Below are 18,170 nucleotides of genomic sequence, written 5' to 3'. Positions count from 1 at the left end.
GCTCTAACACACCCGTGTCAGCCCACTGAGCTTCACTGCTCCCCACCTCTCAACTCATTCTATCCTAAGCCCCACTTAGGATGCAGATTTTGGCAAACTCTTTAAGGTCTTCTGAAGCAATTATCCCCTCTACTAGTCTATCCCAATCTACATAGGCATCTAAGAACACATTATGTATCATTCCAGTTCAGGTATTCTTACTGTTTTCATCTGATAATTACAGGTCAACACTTTCACTATGACATTTTCCCATATACTCCAATCCTCATTCAGTAAATTAGACATTTGTTTACCTCAGTGATATCTGGGTGGCGACTCTAATTAATCTTGGCTGGCTCCCTAAGTCATTTTCCCGTCCACTCAGTGCATCCACTAAGAAAATGCGCCGAGTCAGAAGCCACTTGCCCGAACTGCTGTCTTTTATCAATAAAAAAAAAAAAAAGAGATGGTTATCAAAAAATACTTTCAATTGTTCAAGATGGCACTCAAAGTGAAGATTACTGGACAAATTTAAAACATAAAATTAGTACACTTTGTTTTAATAAGATGGTTGCAAAAACAACTCCTGCTATAATAAATTCCTAGTAATAGCCTTCCCCATCTGCACTTGAATGTTTTCTGATTGTCTGGACTTTTCATCAGTGTGGAAGGATTTTCCCTGCAAATTACCTGAATAAATAGGATTCTGTAAACTCAGAAACAACAAAAGAAACTAATTTGTCCATAAAGCAGCTCAAGGATGGTTTGCAGAAGCCGTGATTTTACAGTTCTACTGTTTTTTTCAGGATAAACTTTCAGGAATGATAAAATTTCTTAATAAAAAGGGTGATATATTTAGTAAATAAGGCTTCCCTGGTGGTTTAGACAGTAAAGACTCTACCTGCAATGCAGGAGACATAGATTTGATCCCTGGGTCAGGAAGATCCAGGGAGAAGGGAAGGGCAACCCACTCCAGTATTCTTGCTTGGAGAATCCCATGGACAGAGGAGCCTGGCGGGCTACAGTCCATCGCATCGCAAACAGTCAGATACGACCGAGTGACTAAGCACACTGAGTAAATATACCAGCAACCTTACTGTCTGACTGTGGGGCCTGCTGTATAAAACCTTACAATCAGGGGCTTCCTTGGGGGTCCAATGGCTAGGGCACCGTGCTCCCAAGGCAGGGGGCCCCGGTTCGATGTCAGGGAACTAGATCCCACATGCTGCAAACTAAGACCTGGTGCAGCCAAATAGATAAATATTTAAAAAAAAAACAAACAAGCTTACCATCATGGAGAATCCATGACTTTTCTTGTAATCCATGGTTTATTAAGCTATGATGGTTGACTTAATTATTGATTTCAGCTCAGAGAAAGAGTGGTGTGTATGGATGCCTTACCTTGGTTCACAAACACTTTCTTGTGCTGAAGATTTAAGTTTAACACAGGCACAGCCCAAATATATTGGTGTTGATTCTCATCAGTATATTCAAGGTACACATCATAAAATGTAGGAGTGGGAAAGTCAGTTAAGATCTTAGGGACAGGAATCTCACACTGAAAAATAAAATTAAAAGTACCCAAATTGAAAGTTAGAAAGCATATTTATTATCTTTAAAAGATTCGTAATTGTAAAAAAAGTATCTTCCAAATATACTGTTTATACACATTTTCATACGTCTTTTAAAACATGAATACTATATATGATTCTTTTATAAGGGCCAAAATAACTAACAGTAAAGAACCACCTGAATCTTGTCCTACAACCCAGCTGGAGAGGCTATACATTTATTCTCAACTGTAACTGTACAGCAATAAAAAAGTTTAAAAACTCCTATCCTGTGGGGTGAGGTCCCAACTCTTTCTCCTGATATACACTGTTTATGGTTTGACTCCCCTTAATAGCACCAGGTGTATCTCCCACTGCTTCCTCTTTGTCTCTGGTTCAGTCACACCAGTCTACTTACAGTCTCTAAATATGCTATGCTATTCTCCATCTACTATAGATGTAGCTATTCTACATTCTACTTACAGTCTCTAATATGCTATGCTATTCTACATCTCTCTGACACTGCAAATGGTGTTCCTGCCTGGTATTCCCTTTCCCAGGTGCTCCCTGGTAAACTCACATTCATTCTGCAGGCTCAAGTGTCACTCACTGTGTAAAGCCTTTCTGAACTTCCCTAGGAACTGTTAAGGTAACTGGCTTCTTTGAACCAACACGGTTCCCTGTTCATATCTATAGACCAACACATCACATTCTTTTCAATTCTTTGTCTATATAGCTGCTTTCTCTACTAGGCTGTGAACTCCCTGACAGCCAACTGGGTTCGATGGAAAAACCAAGGTTTTCAAGCCTAACAGAACATTTACTTGATGAAAAAATTTGAACAAATTACCTAATCTTACTGAGCAACATTTCCTCATCATAAAACACAACTAGTATGTATTTTACAAAGCTATTTCATGGATCAGATGAGATAAAAATGATAAAATGGTGACGACAGAGCAGTGAGCATTTAACAAGTATTGATTATTCTGGCCCAAAGTAGACACACAACAGTTTTTTAAAGTAACACAGAAGTCATTTCTGATAACAAAAGCAAATTCAAGTTCATGATAGAAAATCTGGAAAATATAAAAAAGAAAGAAAATAATCTGTAATCCCACCAACCAGAGATAATCACTGTTAAAAATGTTTCTTTTTCTCATCTGTTTTCCCCAATGGTGCTTTCTGTTGTTTTAACAAAGCTGGAATCACAGTTTTGTTCTGTGGTGTGTGTACATGCATTTTATCAAGAAGTATTTTTGTAGACTATTGAAGGCCTTTCGAATGTTTAATGGCTCATAATGTTGCTCTGTCCCATACTGTAGTTTTAAAATGCATAGAGTCGGACACGACTGAGCGACTGAACTGAACTGAAAGGAAGGAAGGTCAGGGAGGGAGGTGAGCATGGAGGGAGAGAAAAGGAAGCATTCTGTTACTGGAGGGAGTAGGGGGGAGGCAGTGAGAACACTTTATTAAAAATGAAGTGCTTCTGCTTCATTCTAAAATGCTCAAAAGTAGTAGAGATTATTTTTAAGACCTATATGCCAGAAGCAAATACACAATTATGATGTTTAAGACTATAGATGACAAGGTACTATCTTCATGCTGATTATATTAATAAAAATCATTCATAAATTATTCATTAGCCCACAATGCAGGAGACCCAGGTTCGATCCTTGGGTCAGGAAGATCCCCTGGAGAAGGAATGGCAACCCACTCTAGTACTCTTGCCTAGAAAATTCCATGGATGGAGGAGCCTGGTGGGCTACAGGCCATGGGGTTGCAAAGAGTCAGACACAACTGAGCGACTTCACTTTCACTTTATTTTCACAAAAAATTACTAATTTCAAGAATTCAATAATTATTCCAATTATTGCTGATGTGAAAAATGAAGCCAACATGTAGACTGTCGAAAATGGTTCCAACTTACACTTTGTTGATAGGTTGTTCCAAAGGAATAAGCAGCATTTAGTCTCGTCTCTGTGTCTGGACAAAGCTACAACAAAAGAACAAAACTGATAAATATCTCTCACAAATCTTTTCTTTGCTTATAGTCAAAGGTTCTCAAGACTTAACATGGATATATACTTTATATAATACTTACTTAATGTTATCAAGGGAGTGAAAAGTTAAGGGGGCATCTCTGTTATAACTTAAAGTAGTTTTAAGAAATTCCAATTTAAAACAAAACAAGAAAAATCAACTCCAGCAAGCAAACTGATGCTCTATTCAAGCAATAATCTAGTTTTTTCCTCATCTTTGCCTCAAGTCAAAAATAAGACATGTTAGGGATTCTCTCTAGAATCATACTCACCTGTAAAACCCCTCCTTCTAAAGTTTGCCACTTGAGAAAATTTCCTTTCACATCATAGGAAGCAGCAACAAACTTCAGTTTTGTATTCTGCTTAAAGAAAAACAAGAATAAAATAATGTCACATACTCTGAAAGTCTATGAATATATATAACAGTCTATAAAAAATTCCAGAGTTTAGACTTTCAGAGTATGTATAATAGTCTATACAAATTTTTTCATTGCCAATTGATCTTTTCTTTTTCTAGAGATCAAATATTGAATTCATCAATCATTCCGTTCCGTTCCGTTCAGTCACTCAGTCATGTCCGATTCTTTGCGACCCCGTGGACTGTAGCCTACCAGGCTTCTCCGTCCATGGGATTCTCCAGGCAAGAATACTGGAGTGGGTTACCATTTCCTTCTCCAGGGGATCTTCCCGACCCAGGGATCAAACCCGGGTCTCCTGCATTGGAGGCAGATGCTTTAACCTCTGAGCCACCAAGGAAGCCCATCAATCATTACTTTGAGGCAAAATTAATTAGTGTATCTCTCTGATTAAACACACTTAATATAAATGGACTGGGTTTTTGCACAAAAACTATTACTTCAGAATTGAGAGGCAGTGACAGATAACTTCTTTCAATCTGTTAAATGAGTATGTGTGCGTGAATGGGGAATAAACAGAGGAGGAAATAATCTATTCTCTCATTCTAGAAGGTCAAACAAATGCAGGTAAGAATTTGGACCTGTGGCATGCTGAGGAAACGCACAGAATCCCACTCAATCCTTGGCTGTTTTTAAAAATGTGGAGATATTGGACAGAGAAGGCTTTGCATTTGGTGATGAAACCCTTCCCAACCGACAAGTCCTTCCTGCTGCCATAACGCACAATCCAGAGGAATCCACACACACAAGTAAGAAAACTGAACTCTATACAGTTTAGTTCCTCAGCAGCTAATATTTAGATTTAGTCAGTAAAATTTTTAAAAATCTATCAAGAATTATGCCTAGTAATATTCTTGTTACCTTTCAAAATTATAAATCAAAATAGTTAACCTTCAATAATATAGAGATTTGTACCTGGTTTTCCCCTTTAAAACTGAAGTTTGTAGGAAGAGGTGCAGTACTAAGTATTTGAGGTGCTAATCCTAGCTGGTCTCCATAGAACAGCCATGGAAGATTCTGTCTCCTATAAACAATCACAACTGTTTTAATAATGGGGGAACGGTCTTAGTACATATTTGTGAAAGTAATTGCACTGAATTTGGTCAAAATGACGGTTCATTAATTAGAATAACTTTACCAAAAGGAAACAGAATGAACAGTGCCCAGTGCAGCAGTATTTTCAAAGATAACCTGAAACAATCCACATGCATCAAAAGTAGAGGAGTCATAAGAATTCATGTTCATTACACACATATTTCCGAGAGCTTGGCAAGATGTTAGATTGCCATACACCTATAGGAAAACAATGACAAAGAAACATATGAATTTTAATATACTAAACAAAAGTTGATACAAAAATTATGCTCAGTTTTAATTTAATTATGCTTAGAATTTGAATTCTGCAAATTCTTTTTTTGGATATTCTTTTGCTTTTAATAATCTTTCCTCTAATTAAAGTAAAAAAGAACTTTCCATATGGCAAATTAATAATTTATAAATTTTACCTGAAATTTTAGGTGAAAATATAAAGACAAACAACTGAACGAAGAAGCACCAACTAAAAACTTACAACGTGACATTTAAAACAACTATTACATGAAATAATTATATTTGAAAGAATAATAATTGGCTCCTAATATTAGAATAGAAATCTAACCCAATTTTATTTAATCTATTTTATATTTATTGCATATAAATCTAATCTATTTTAAGTAATTTGTTTTATGAACAATAAAATATCATCTGTTGAGTTGACCCTCAAACTTCTTTCTCAATTTTCCCTTTCAGGAAAAGACCACTTCATTTTTACAGTTATTCAAATAAAAATAATTCCAGTAATCTTCTTTCTCTCCCTTCTCATATCCAACTCATCACTTGTTGGCTCAATTTTAAACATACATATCCAGAAGCTAAACAGTTCTTTCATTTCCATGGAACCACCCTTGTCCAAAGGTCCATTTTCTCTCACTTGGATTACTCTAGTAACCTCCTAATTGGTCCCCTTGCTTCTTTGCCCTAACAAAACCTACTTTCCATGTTATAATGATCTTTTTCAAAACCTGAGGCTGACCACTGTCTTCCTTTGCACAAAATCCTCTACATCCCTTCCAGTAAACGCCATGTCCCATAGTTACTCCCTTCATCCTTCAACTCATTTCTCCACTTTCCCTGCTCACTGCTCTGGCCACTTAGGTTTCCCTCCTGTTTCTTTAGCATGAACATGCCAGAGAACCCCTGCTTTGGGACCTCTGCACTTGCTGTGGTCTCTGCTTAGAATTCTCTTCCCCTAGATATTTTCATGGCTCACTTCCACTTCCAAGTCTTTGCTCAAATATCATATTCTCAGAGACGCCTGTCCTGACCACCCTGCGTAAGTTAGGACCACCTTCTACTCTCTATGCTCTTTATCCTGATTTGCTTGTCTTACAAGCAAATTACTTACAATTCCACATGGGATTTTTCTGTCTTTTCCTAAAATAGATAACTTAAAAGATTTCAGAACAGGGCCTGGCATACAGTAGGTCATCAACAAACATTTACTAAATGATAGTTTGAACCAGTTTCCCTTAACATTCAATTTCAGCTAAGTAAGTTTGGACATATTTAATTTATGTATAATAAATGTGAAATGAATTAACATATTCTTTATTAGTCTCTTTCAGTCCACTTAGAAAGGGTTTTAATAGAATATGACCAAGGAGATATATCTACTTAGAAAAGTTTTATTAACTGGGGAAAAAAATTGGTATCACATTTTCCTCGAAATGAAATAAAAACTACTTTCTAGAAATTCAAACATACCCAACAAGCAGCTGCTGATGACTGCAAATACTTTGCAAACCATTCTGAAGTGAAAGATATGCCCTGTAAACAAAAAGATGAATTTTAGTTTTACATTTAAATAGAAATTCCTTAACCCTACACACTTAGGAAGACATTACTGTGCACATTGCTGAGTGGGAAATAACCAATATTACTTTCCCAGTGTTATCAGAAAAATAGACTCTAATAAGAATAAAAGAATTAATTCCAACCAATGTCAGTAATTACAAGTAGGACTGAATTACAAAATTACATCGCTCAGACAAAAGATACAAGGAAATAAAGCATGTTTATAATAATAAAAAAAACTATTATGCCCATTTCACTAAAATGAAAATCAAAGTGCAAAAGAATAAAAGAAAAATTAGACCTTGACTTAGATTTGGTTAATATTTGGTGATTTATTTGCAAATCTGGAAAGCTCAGTAGTGGCCACAGGACTGGAAAAGGTCAGTTTTCATTCCAATCCCAAAGAAAGGGAATGCCAAACAATGTTCAAACTACTACACAAATGTACTCATCTCACAGGCTAGCAAAGTAATGCTCAAAAGTTCTCCAAGCCAGACTTCAACAGTACGTGAGCCATGAACTTACAGATGTTCAAGCTGGATTTAGAAAAGGCAGAGGAACTGGAGATCAAATTGCCAACATCCGCTGGATCATTGAAAAAGCTAGAGAGTTCCAGACAAAATCTATTTCTGCTTTATTGACTATGCCAAAACCTTTGACTGTGTGGATCACAACAAACTGTGGAAAATTCTTAATGAGATGGGATTATCAGACCACCTGACCTGCCTCCTGAGAAATCGGTATGCAGGTCAAGAAGCAACAGTTAGAACCGGACACGGAACAACAAACTGGTTCCAAACTGGGAAAGGAGCATGTCAAGGCTGTATATTGTCACTCTGCTTATTTAACTTCTACGCAGAATACATCATGAGAAATGCTGGGCTAGATGAAGCACAAGCTGGAATCAAGATTGCCAGGAGAAATATCAATAACCTCAAATACGCAGATGACACCACCCTTAACGGAATAAAGCGAAGCACTAAAGAGCCTCTTGATGAAAGTCAAAGACAGTGAAGAAGCTGGTGTAAAACTCAACATTCAGAAAACAAAGATCATGGCATCTGGTCCCATCACTTCATGGGAAATAGACGGGGAAACAGTGGAAACAGTGTCAGACTTTATTTTTTTGGGCTCCAAAATCACTGCAGATGCTGATTGCAGCCATGAAATTAAAAGACGCTTGCTCCTTGGAAGGAAAGTTATGACCAACCTAGATAGCATATTAAAAAGCAAAGACAATACTTTGCCAACAAAGGTCCATCTAGTCAAGGCTATGGTTTTTCCTGTGGTCATGTATGGATGTGAGAGTTGGACTGTGAAGAAAGCTGATCGCTGAAGAATTGATGCTTTTGAACTGTGGTGTTGGAGAAGACTCTTGAGAGTCCCTTGGACTGCGAGATCAATCCTGGGTGTTCATTGGAAGGACTGATGCTAAAGCTGAAACTGCAATACTTTGGCCACCTCATGCGACAAGCTGACTCAGTGGAAAAGACTCTGATGCTGGGAGGGATTGGGGGCAGGAAGAGACGGGGACAACAGAGAATGAGATGGGTGGATGGCATCACCGACTCGATGGACATGAGTTTGAGTGAACTCCGAGAGTTGGTGATGGACAGAGAGGCCTGGCGTGCTGTGATTCATGGGGTCACAAAGAGTCGGACATGACTGAGCGACTGAACTGAACTGAAAGAGATTTAATTTCAATGTGGGATCTTTCGCTGATCCTGGGTCCCTTTGCCAAAAAAGTGGGCAGGGATAAAAGACTTTATTGAAACAAGTAGTCAAATTTGGATATGAACAGTATATCAAATAATTCTATTAATCTTTTTAGGCGTGATACCAGAAAAATGCCGTTTTCCTTCAGTCAGTTCAGTTCAGTCACTCAGTCGTGTCTGACTCTCTGTGACCCCATGAATCACAGCACACCAGGCCTCCCTGTCCATCACCAACTCTCAGAATTCACTCAAACTCATGTCCACAGAGTCGATGATGCCATCCAGCCATCTCATTCTCTGTCGTCCCCTTCTCCTCCCGCCCCCAACCTTTCCCAGCATCAGAGTCTTTTCCAGTGAGTCAACTCGTCGCATGAGGTGGCCAAAGTATTGCAGTTTCAGCTTTAGCATCAGTCCTTCCAATGAACACCCAGGATTGATCTCCTTTAGAATACACTGGTTGGATCTCCTTGCAGTCCAAGGGACTCTCAAGAGTCTTCTCCAGCACCACAGTTCAAAAGCATCAATTCTTCGGCGATCAGCTTTCTTCACAGTCCAACTCTCACATCCATACATGACCGCAGGAAAAACCATAGCCTTGACTAGATGGACCTTTGTTGGCAAAGTAATGTCTCTGCTTTTTAATATACTATCAAGGTTGGTCATAACTTTCCTTCCAAGGAGTAAGCGTCTTTTAATTTCATGGCTGCAATCAGCATCTGCAGTGATTTTGGAGCCCAAAAAAATAAAGTCTGACACTGTTTCCACTGTTTTTCCATCTATTTCCCATGAAGTGATGGGACCGGATGCCATGATCTTTGTTTTCTGAATGTTGACCTTCAAGCCAACCTTTTCACTCTCCTCTTTCACTTTCATCAAGAGGCTTTTGAGTTCCTCTTCACTTTCTGCCATAAGGGTAGTGTCATCTGCATATCTGAGGTTATTGATATTTCTCCCAGCAATCTTGATTCCAGCTTGTGCTTCTTCCAGCCCAGCGTTCCTCATGATGTACTCTGCATATAAGTTAAATAAGCAAGGTGACAATATACAGCCTTGACGTACTCCTTTTCCTATTTGGAACCAGTCTGTTGTTCCATGTACAGTTCTGACTGTTGCTTCCTGACCTACATACAGGTTTCTCAAGAGGCAGGTCAGGTGGTCTGGGATTCCCATCTCTTTCAGAATGTTCTACAGTTTATTGTGATCCACACAGTCAAAGGCTTTGGCATAATCAATGAAGCAGAAATAGATGCTTTTCTGGAACTCTCTTGCTTTCTCCAAGATCCAGAGGATGTTGGCGATTTGATCTCTGGTGCCTCTGCCTTTTCTAAAACCTGCTTGAACATCTGGGAGTTCACGGTTCACATACTGCTGAAGGCTGGCTTGGAGAATTTTGAGCATGACTTTACTAGCGTGTGAGATGAGTGCAATTGTGCGGTAGTTTGAGCATTCTTTGGCATTCCCAAAGAAAGGGAAAGCCAAAGAATGCTGTTTTCCTTAGGAGCTACAAAATATTTAGGAGTAAAATGTTATACAGCTACTACTTATTTTCAAGTGGTTCAGAAAAAAATATGAATGCATGTGTGTGTGTGCATGTTTACACACACAGAGAGAAAGCAAATGTGGCAAAACATTAATAATTGGTTATACTAGGAAAAGATACATACACAGTCACTGTCTTTGTTTTGTTTTTTAACTTTTTGGCAATAAAAATTTTTCAAAATTAAAGTTGGGAAAGCAAACCAAGACGTAAGCTCTTTGTCTTTGGGGAAAGGGAATGTGAAGACACTGACTCAAATATTTGGAAATTCTTTATTAACTGTCTGATATATTACTATAGAGGATTGGGCGTCTCTTAGAAATTACATAAAACAATAAGATAAACACAGAAAGAGTTATAGATCTGAGTTTGGATACGCATGGCCTTCGCAGGTGGTGCAGTGGCAAAGAAGCCGCCTGCCAACGTGGCAGACACAAGAGCAGTGGGTTCAATTCCTAGGTCAGGAAGATCCCCCTGGAGTAAGAAATGGCAACCCAATCCAATATTCTTGCTTGGAAAATTCCATGAACAAAGGAACCTGGTGGGCTTGAGTCCATGTGGTCCCAAAGAGTTGGACACGACTGAGCAACTGAGCACACACATACACGTTTATACATAATGTGTGTATATATTTTCTAGCTACATCTGTTAATGAGGGCATATTAAGCATGGCAATCTTTGTTTCTAAATATTATCCTTAAGAGCTTCTTAGAGAAATAGCTGTTTCGAGGACCGAAGCAGGAAAAGTATTAGATGAGCCTGGAAATCCTGTTGTGCCAGGCAGGAAATGCTCCAAGAAAGACACAGTTATGTCCAAAAGACACAGGAACAAACTCAAAGAGCTTCTAATGGCCAAACCTATGACAATTTGAGCAACAATGGACTGCAGCTCATTTTAGCCCCAAATTAATTACCAAAGGAAGAAAAGTAGAAATATCCTTAACACTAGAACAAAAAAACTGAAGCATACTCACAAGCTCTCCATAACGTGCAGTTGAAATCATACGTAGAGGAAAATTCCCTGTGCTGCTGAAACACAATCCCCCTGTCTTCATAAATAAATAAGAAAAAAAACAAACCAAAATCGTTTATGTAAGAATATCAGCTATTCAATTTAAAAATATATACATTATCAATGTAATTAGCCTTACTAAAATGTTAGGTTCTGAACAAGCACAGGACCTGCTGGTATTAATGAATGTTGGTTCACATCGGACACACCTGTCAATACAACAAAAATTATTTTTAAAACGTTAATGAACTAGCTCTAATTTAATTGAGAGTTTGTCTTTCTAACTTAATAGATTAGAATAGATTCATTCAACTAAGGAATTACTTACAATAAACATATCAAAAGTATACATTACTCTTTGTATTATAAGGCAAAGTATAAATAAAATCAATATATATAAATATAGTACCTAGAAAATACTAAGTAGATTGCAAATAAAAGTTCTTATTATATACTATATATTATAGATTATGTACAAATTATACATCAATAATAAAAATGGCTAAAAAGGGCTACCTTCTACTGAGCAATTACTCTATATCCGTTCCGTTCCGTTCAGTTGCTCAGTCGTGTCCGACTCTTTGCGACCCCGTGGACTGTAGCCTACCAGGCTTCTCTGTCCATGGGATTCTCCAGGCAAGAATACTGGAGTGGGTTACCATTTCCTTCTCCAGGGGATCTTCCTGTCCCAGGGATCAAACCCGGGTCTCCCGCTTTGGAGGCAGACACTTTAACCTCTGAGCCAAACTTTAGGTATGTAAAGTATGTTTCTGAGCTGTGGTAACAGCCTATGAAGTGGATGGTATGTCCCGTTTCTGAAGACAAGAACACTGGCTTAACAAACAAAGGTCAAACAACCAGTAAGAGACAGAAACAAGATTTAAATCTTCTTTGTGACCCCATGGACTATACATTCCATGGAATTCTCCAGGCCAGAATACTGGAGTGGGTGGCCTTTCCCTTCTCCAGGGGATCATCCCAACCCAGGGATTGAACCCAGGTCTCCCACATTGCAGGCAGATTCTCAACCAGCTGAGCCACCAGGGAAGCCCATTTAAATCCTATTCTGTCTCATTCTCTGGACCTTAGCTTCTTTACCTGTTAATGCCTACTTCTAGACTAAGGAGTATGATATGAAAGACACAAATTCTATGTAAATAAGATATTAATGAAGATAACACCCAGCATACTGCTTACCTGTTTCCTAAAGCATTTGCTACCGTAAAAGAGTTTTCACTTTCATCACAGAGCTCACAAGTTGCTTGAGACAACAATGTTCCATTGACATTTCTTTCCACTAAACAATTTAGAAACAATAAGATGTAATTCATAATCAATATATGTTTCTATACACTTAGTAAAACCCACTTGTAATTATTCTAATAATTCTCAGAACACCTTGTTAGAACAAAATGTATTTCAACACCTTACATAAAGTATTGAAAAGTGAAGCCTTCCCCATTCCCACATTAAAAAATAATAATAATATAGAAACTTCCAAATCATCATCATCACCATAAATTAATATATTTTCCCTAAAAATTTTCTTTCCTCTTACCTGCATACTCTAGTTACACTGGGTTTGGGGAAACAAGTATTTTCACAGACTTCTGGTAAGTTTCTCAACTTAAGAAGGCTTTTGGTAGTATGTATTATAAATTCACATACTCTATAATACTAAAACTTCATTTTTAGATACCTAACCTACAGAGACACTTGACTATGTACATAAGAATATTCATCAAAACATTACTAGTTAGAAAACAATCTAAATACTTAAAATAGCAAAAAGTTATAAAACACATGGAGTGGATTAAAAAGAATGAGGCAGATCTAAAAGATCATACCATTAACTGAAAACAGGATGCTAGACAACAGTATTTGCCTATGAAATAGCTACATAAAAAATACCACTTATATTTCCTGTGGTTACAATTGAGTGTACTCCGGGAGTTGGTGATGGACAGGGAGGCCTGGCGTGCTGTGATTCATGGGGTCGCGGAGAGTCGGACACGACTGAGCGACTGAACTGAACTGAACTGAACTGAACAATGTATACATTAAAAACAGGAAAAAAAAAAAGAGTCTAGAAGGACACATTCTAGAATCTACTTCTCACCTAAAATATGGCCAATGGGACAGTGGCATTTTCCTTCTGCAGTTAAACCACCAGGGCAAGAAATACAGTTCCAGCCATCTTTAGTAACACCTTTCTAAATTAAAAAAAAAAAAATTATTTCCCCTTTCTTAATTAATGTTCTCCTTCTTAATTGATCATGTGAGTTTGAAAAGTCACAATAAGGTATAATTTGTAGGCAATATATAAATAAATTATACACATATGAGCTACATAAAAATTTCCTGGAAAGACAATTTGTGCTTATATTCAAACATTAAGCTATACATTATAACTATGTACTATTAACCACTAAGAACTAAAGGCAATAGTTCTTCTTTGTGATTTTCAATTCAAATGAACTTTTATTACCATGATTAATATTGTCATCTAGTTTTTCAATTTACCAAGATAAAATGCAACAAAATTCAACAGTATTGAATCAACAAATAGCTAATTAATAGTTTAGCCTTACCTGTTCTAAAATAATTATTATAATTTTTAAAAATTCAAATAATTAGCTTTTAGCAATTAAGTTATGATCCAAAATGGAGGAATTTTATGGTAAATGAATATACTTAAAGTTGTTTAAATTATGAGATCTTTTTTAACCCACTAATAGTTTGTACTAGTAAAGATTTCTGATAAAACATGACACCATCCAAAACTGGACTTACATGATTTAGAAAAAAGCCTGGGGTAAAAATACAGTAATTTTATTACAAACATGGATATAAACAAAATAAATAGAAAACAATGGTAATAACAAAACAATGATACAAATTATGTTAAGTTTTGGTTGAAAAGAATGGATATATCATGAAATGCCCCTGTATTTGTTAATACTTTTATACATATAGGACTATTTAAAAATTATGATAGCTTAGTTGCATGTGTGTGCATGCTTCGTCACATCTGATTCTTTGTGACTCAATGGACTGTAGTCCACCAGGCTCCTTCATCCATGGGACTTTCCAGGCAAGAATACTAGAAAGGGTTTCCATTTCTTACTCCAGGGGATCTTCCCAACCCAGGGATAGAACCTGCATCTCCCGTGTCTCCTGTATTGCAGCTGGGTTCTTTTCCACTTGAGCCGTCAGGGAAGCCCCACAAGCTTAGTACCATCACTGAAAAATTAGTCTGCTTTGGCACCATTTCATATTAGCAGGTTTTTCTCATCGTAATTCAGCTAGGGTCAATATTTCCAAAAACATAAAGTGTGAAAATGATCATCAAACCTATAAGTACTAGTCATAAACCAGGACAAATGGTAAATATTAAATTCCCAGATTAATTTTTTTTAAATACAATAATGAGAAGAGGTAACATTGCATTTTGAAAAAAAAAATTGAAGAAATATTACTATGAAAGTCAGAACTGCCACACTAAGACTCTTAATTATTCAAAATGATTGGAAGATACATTTCTGTTAATCAAGACTCATCATATATAGTAACTATTAATACACTAATTTTCCAAAAATTATGATATAATGAAATGATTAATAAAACAGCATCAGATATTATTTAATCTATTTAGTGATGAAATTGGCATTTGATGAACTTATCACTCAGGTATCATTATGAACATGAATCATTATATAAAACTGTTGACATAGTAAGTCTAAGACACTGAACTCTGTGTATATATCATTCATTCATCTATCTTCCTTTATAAAGTAGTTTCTCTATGAAATAGAAATAAAGACAAATTGTCATGTCTTTTTTTTATTTCAAGGTTTAAAAATACCTTTCTGTTTTTCTCCAACTATGCAAAATTTCACTGATCTCCCAAAATTTATTCTAGTAAAAACAAATCTGGCTTAATAATTTTAAAGTATGTGAGAAAACATTAGAATACAGCATGAAATTACGGTTTAAAAAATAATGATATTTGCTATTTTTTACAGTAAGATTTTTTATAAAAATAAATACTCCTTACCATGTGTTCTGGGCACTTTTTACAAGTAATATCAGGTCCTCCATTATTAGAGATCATCTGAAATCCTGGTAGACACACACATGAAGTTCCTAAAAAGAAGAGCCCATTTTGACCTTGAGAAATAAAACTCCAAGATAAGAAAATTTTAATAACTCTTAAGATCTTGAGAAGCAGGAGCTATGTGAGAAGATCTTGTGAGAAACTTGCGAGAAGATCTTGAGAAGCAGTGGAGCCAGTACTGCCTGGGTTCTAATCTTGATTCTGCTGCTTAGTTTTGTGACCCTGAGCAAGAAACTGTTCTGTGCCTTGGCTTCCAATTAGGAACAGTAGGTACCTTGTGGGGTTAATGTGAGTACTAAATTAGTCATTATTAGCATATAAAAAGTGCTACATTTACATCTTACAATGTATTGTGTTTGCTACACTTTTAAGTGCAAGCATAAATAAACTATTAAATTATAAATACTAAACTAATAACCAAACTACTGACTAACCACTATGGGAGATTTTACATGTCTATTTCACCCAACCATACACATATACTCACTGAATTCAAATTCTGTCAAAACAAAATCCTATTAGGAAAGTTATCTTGATTCAAATAAACCACTGTTTTCCTGTTTGGAAAGATTAAACTTTATAAGATAATCACTATTCAACTTGCTGGAGAGGTAAGGACAGCATCCTTTAAGAAGGCATTAAGTGGACACTTAATAGGAATCCATGTAGTAGAATGCTTATGATATCAGGGTGCATGACTATGAACCTTACACTTTATAGAATGAGTCTGGGAAATGTTTTCTTCTTACTTCCTCACCTGAGAAGCCTGACTTGTCCTACACAATGACGTAAATCAATTTCAAGATGGCAGAAAGTTAATACCATGGGTGACCAAAATGTGAGATTAAAAACATCCTAGACTTTAGAATATGGGGAAAGTCTTATCCTGAGCAGTTTCAGAGGACCGTCCGTCCGTTCCGTCGCTCAGTCGTGTCCGACTCTTTGCGACCCCATGGACTGTAGCCTAACCAGGCTTCTCCATCCATGGGATTCTCCAGGCAAGAATACTGGAGTGGGTTACCGTTTCAGAGGACAACTAGGACCAAATGATGAACATCTCAAGAAAAAAATAGTTTAAAGAGACTTTGGAGGGAATTAGTAATATTCAACAAAGAAAGGGCTAAGTAAATCTATACTATTATGGACGTTTTGTACAGTGGAAATACAGAGATATACGAGTTCTTCCTGTCTCCGATTTACAGGACAAAGAAGACTTGACGACCTCATCTTGACTTCCATTTCTTTATCCGTAAAGTGAGAAGGCTGGAGCATAAATGGTTAAGGTCCCTTCCAGCTCTACATTGCTGAATTTGAGAAGATTAAAAAAAAAAAAAAAAAACTACCAAAGTTTACAAGCGCTAATTTTCATTCCTTCCCAAACAGGTCCTGTCACCTGCTCTTAGCACCTCAGACTGTCGTGGATGTTGTTCAGTCGCTCGGTCGTGTCCGACTCTCTGCGACCCTAAAGATTACTTCACTTGTCTTTCTTCGGTAGTCAGCTTTCAGGGGCCTCCCTAAAGCCCCCCCGATGAAGGGTAGGAGCCAAAGAAATTCATTACGAGGCCAACGGGGTAGCGGACTCAAGGTTTCCCCAACTTCATTCTTTGTGTGTTTAAGCTTCAATCCTCCAAGGAGACCCTCCTCTGAGGCGTTGGCAGTTAACCTTTCTGAAACATTCTTCCCGCAGGAAAAAAAAGACGTTTCAGGGCCGGGATCTGGGCATAGCACCAAGGCAGGACTGCTCCTTTGGCCAGGGCCCGTCCCGAGCCGTCTCACCTCGGGCATCCTGCCTCTGATTGGCGCCACAAGCAGCACAGGAGAGCGCCGAGGTATCGAAGTATTGGTTGTGGCCGCACGCCTCCGGCTGCTGGAAAGGGAGAAAGAAGGTCTGAGCTTGTGAGACGCGAGGGAGGACCAGCAAGAGGAACAGAGTCACACTCGCAGCCGACAGGGTGGACCCAGCGGCCATCGCCACCAGAGGCCCGCAGCCGCCCGTCGCCATGGTGCAGACGCCGGCGGCCAGGCCGTCGCCGGCGGCCCGTCAGCCTCAGCGGCGACTCAGCAGAGCTGATTGGATCGCGGCGCCCCGGTGTTCCGGAAGTGTCGGCCTGCTTCTCCTGGTTGCTAGGTTACCAAAAGCCGCGGGAAGCTGGCGATCTGGGAAAGGATGGGTTCGGTTCAGTACAGTTCTGTCGCTCAGTCGTGTCCGACTCTTTGCGACCCCACGGACTGCAGCACGCCAAGCCTCCCTGTCCATCACCAACTTCCGGAGTTCACCCAAACTCATGTCCGTTGAGTCGGTGATGCCATCCAACCATCTCATCCCCTGTCGTCCCCTTCTCCTCCCGCCTGCAATCATTCCCAGCATCAGGGTCTTTTCCAGTGAGTCAGTTCTTCGCATCAGGTGGCCAAAGTAATGGAGCTTCTGCTTCAGCATCAACCCTTCCATTGAATATTCAGGACTGATTTCCTTTAGGATGGACTGATTGGATCTCCTTGCAGTCCAAGGAACTCTCAAGAGTGTTCTCTAACACCACAGTTCAAAACTATCAATTAGAGGCAAGCTAACCCTGGTGCCTGGCAAGCACGACCAGACTTCAGACTCCATGAAGCAACCCGTTTGACGGACGTGAAATCAATTTCAGAAGTCGCGAAATAGGTAACCGCGGCCAAGAAAATATCTGATTTTATCACACAAATTAAAAGTACTGTTAATTCATTAAGTCTTTAAATGATATTTACATCAAAACTTATGGTCATTTTCATGTTAAAAGACACAGCCCAACAATGTATTTGTCAAAAAACACTTGTCCAAAAAGTAGGAAAAAACCACAGATTTGAAATATGCAATGTTGAATGATTGGCTCAAACACTGAAAAAGAGGGCTTCCCTGATGGCTTAGATGGTAAA

The 18,170-nt window shown here is 38.1% G+C and overlaps 1 protein-coding gene across 4 annotated transcripts in view; it reads right to left on the bottom strand.

Annotated features, from left to right (window-relative positions):
- TMEM67 (transmembrane protein 67) overlaps nucleotides 1-17,280 on the bottom strand; it is a 43,320-nt gene extending 26,040 nt beyond the window's left edge. For 3 of the 4 annotated variants that reach the window (XM_055432453.2, XM_055432455.2, XM_088844664.1), the window contains exons 1-13: nucleotides 17,037-17,280; nucleotides 15,201-15,289; nucleotides 13,263-13,356; nucleotides 12,341-12,440; nucleotides 11,283-11,352; nucleotides 11,106-11,180; nucleotides 6,790-6,852; nucleotides 5,126-5,280; nucleotides 4,903-5,011; nucleotides 3,844-3,933; nucleotides 3,460-3,525; nucleotides 1,381-1,537; nucleotides 294-417 (exon numbers count right to left, since the gene is read on the bottom strand). In XM_055432453.2, the coding sequence (XP_055288428.2) occupies nucleotides 294-417; nucleotides 1,381-1,537; nucleotides 3,460-3,525; nucleotides 3,844-3,933; nucleotides 4,903-5,011; nucleotides 5,126-5,280; nucleotides 6,790-6,852; nucleotides 11,106-11,180; nucleotides 11,283-11,352; nucleotides 12,341-12,440; nucleotides 13,263-13,356; nucleotides 15,201-15,289; nucleotides 17,037-17,262 (1,418 nt within the window). In that variant the 5' untranslated portion in view covers nucleotides 17,263-17,280. The remainder of the gene's footprint in view (nucleotides 1-293; nucleotides 418-1,380; nucleotides 1,538-3,459; nucleotides 3,526-3,843; nucleotides 3,934-4,902; nucleotides 5,012-5,125; nucleotides 5,281-6,789; nucleotides 6,853-11,105; nucleotides 11,181-11,282; nucleotides 11,353-12,340; nucleotides 12,441-13,262; nucleotides 13,357-15,200; nucleotides 15,290-17,036) is intronic. The other variant, XM_055432454.2, reaches the window with a different exon arrangement.
- Between the last annotated feature and the right edge of the window lie 890 nt (nucleotides 17,281-18,170).

Source organism: Moschus berezovskii, chromosome 16, assembly GCF_049115385.1.
Source record: "Moschus berezovskii isolate FMDL1 chromosome 16, NW_MosBer_1.0, whole genome shotgun sequence".
Taxonomy (NCBI): domain Eukaryota; kingdom Metazoa; phylum Chordata; class Mammalia; order Artiodactyla; family Moschidae; genus Moschus; species Moschus berezovskii.
Note: the sequence above shows the minus strand (reverse complement) of the source record. Positions and strands in the feature narration are given on the sequence as shown.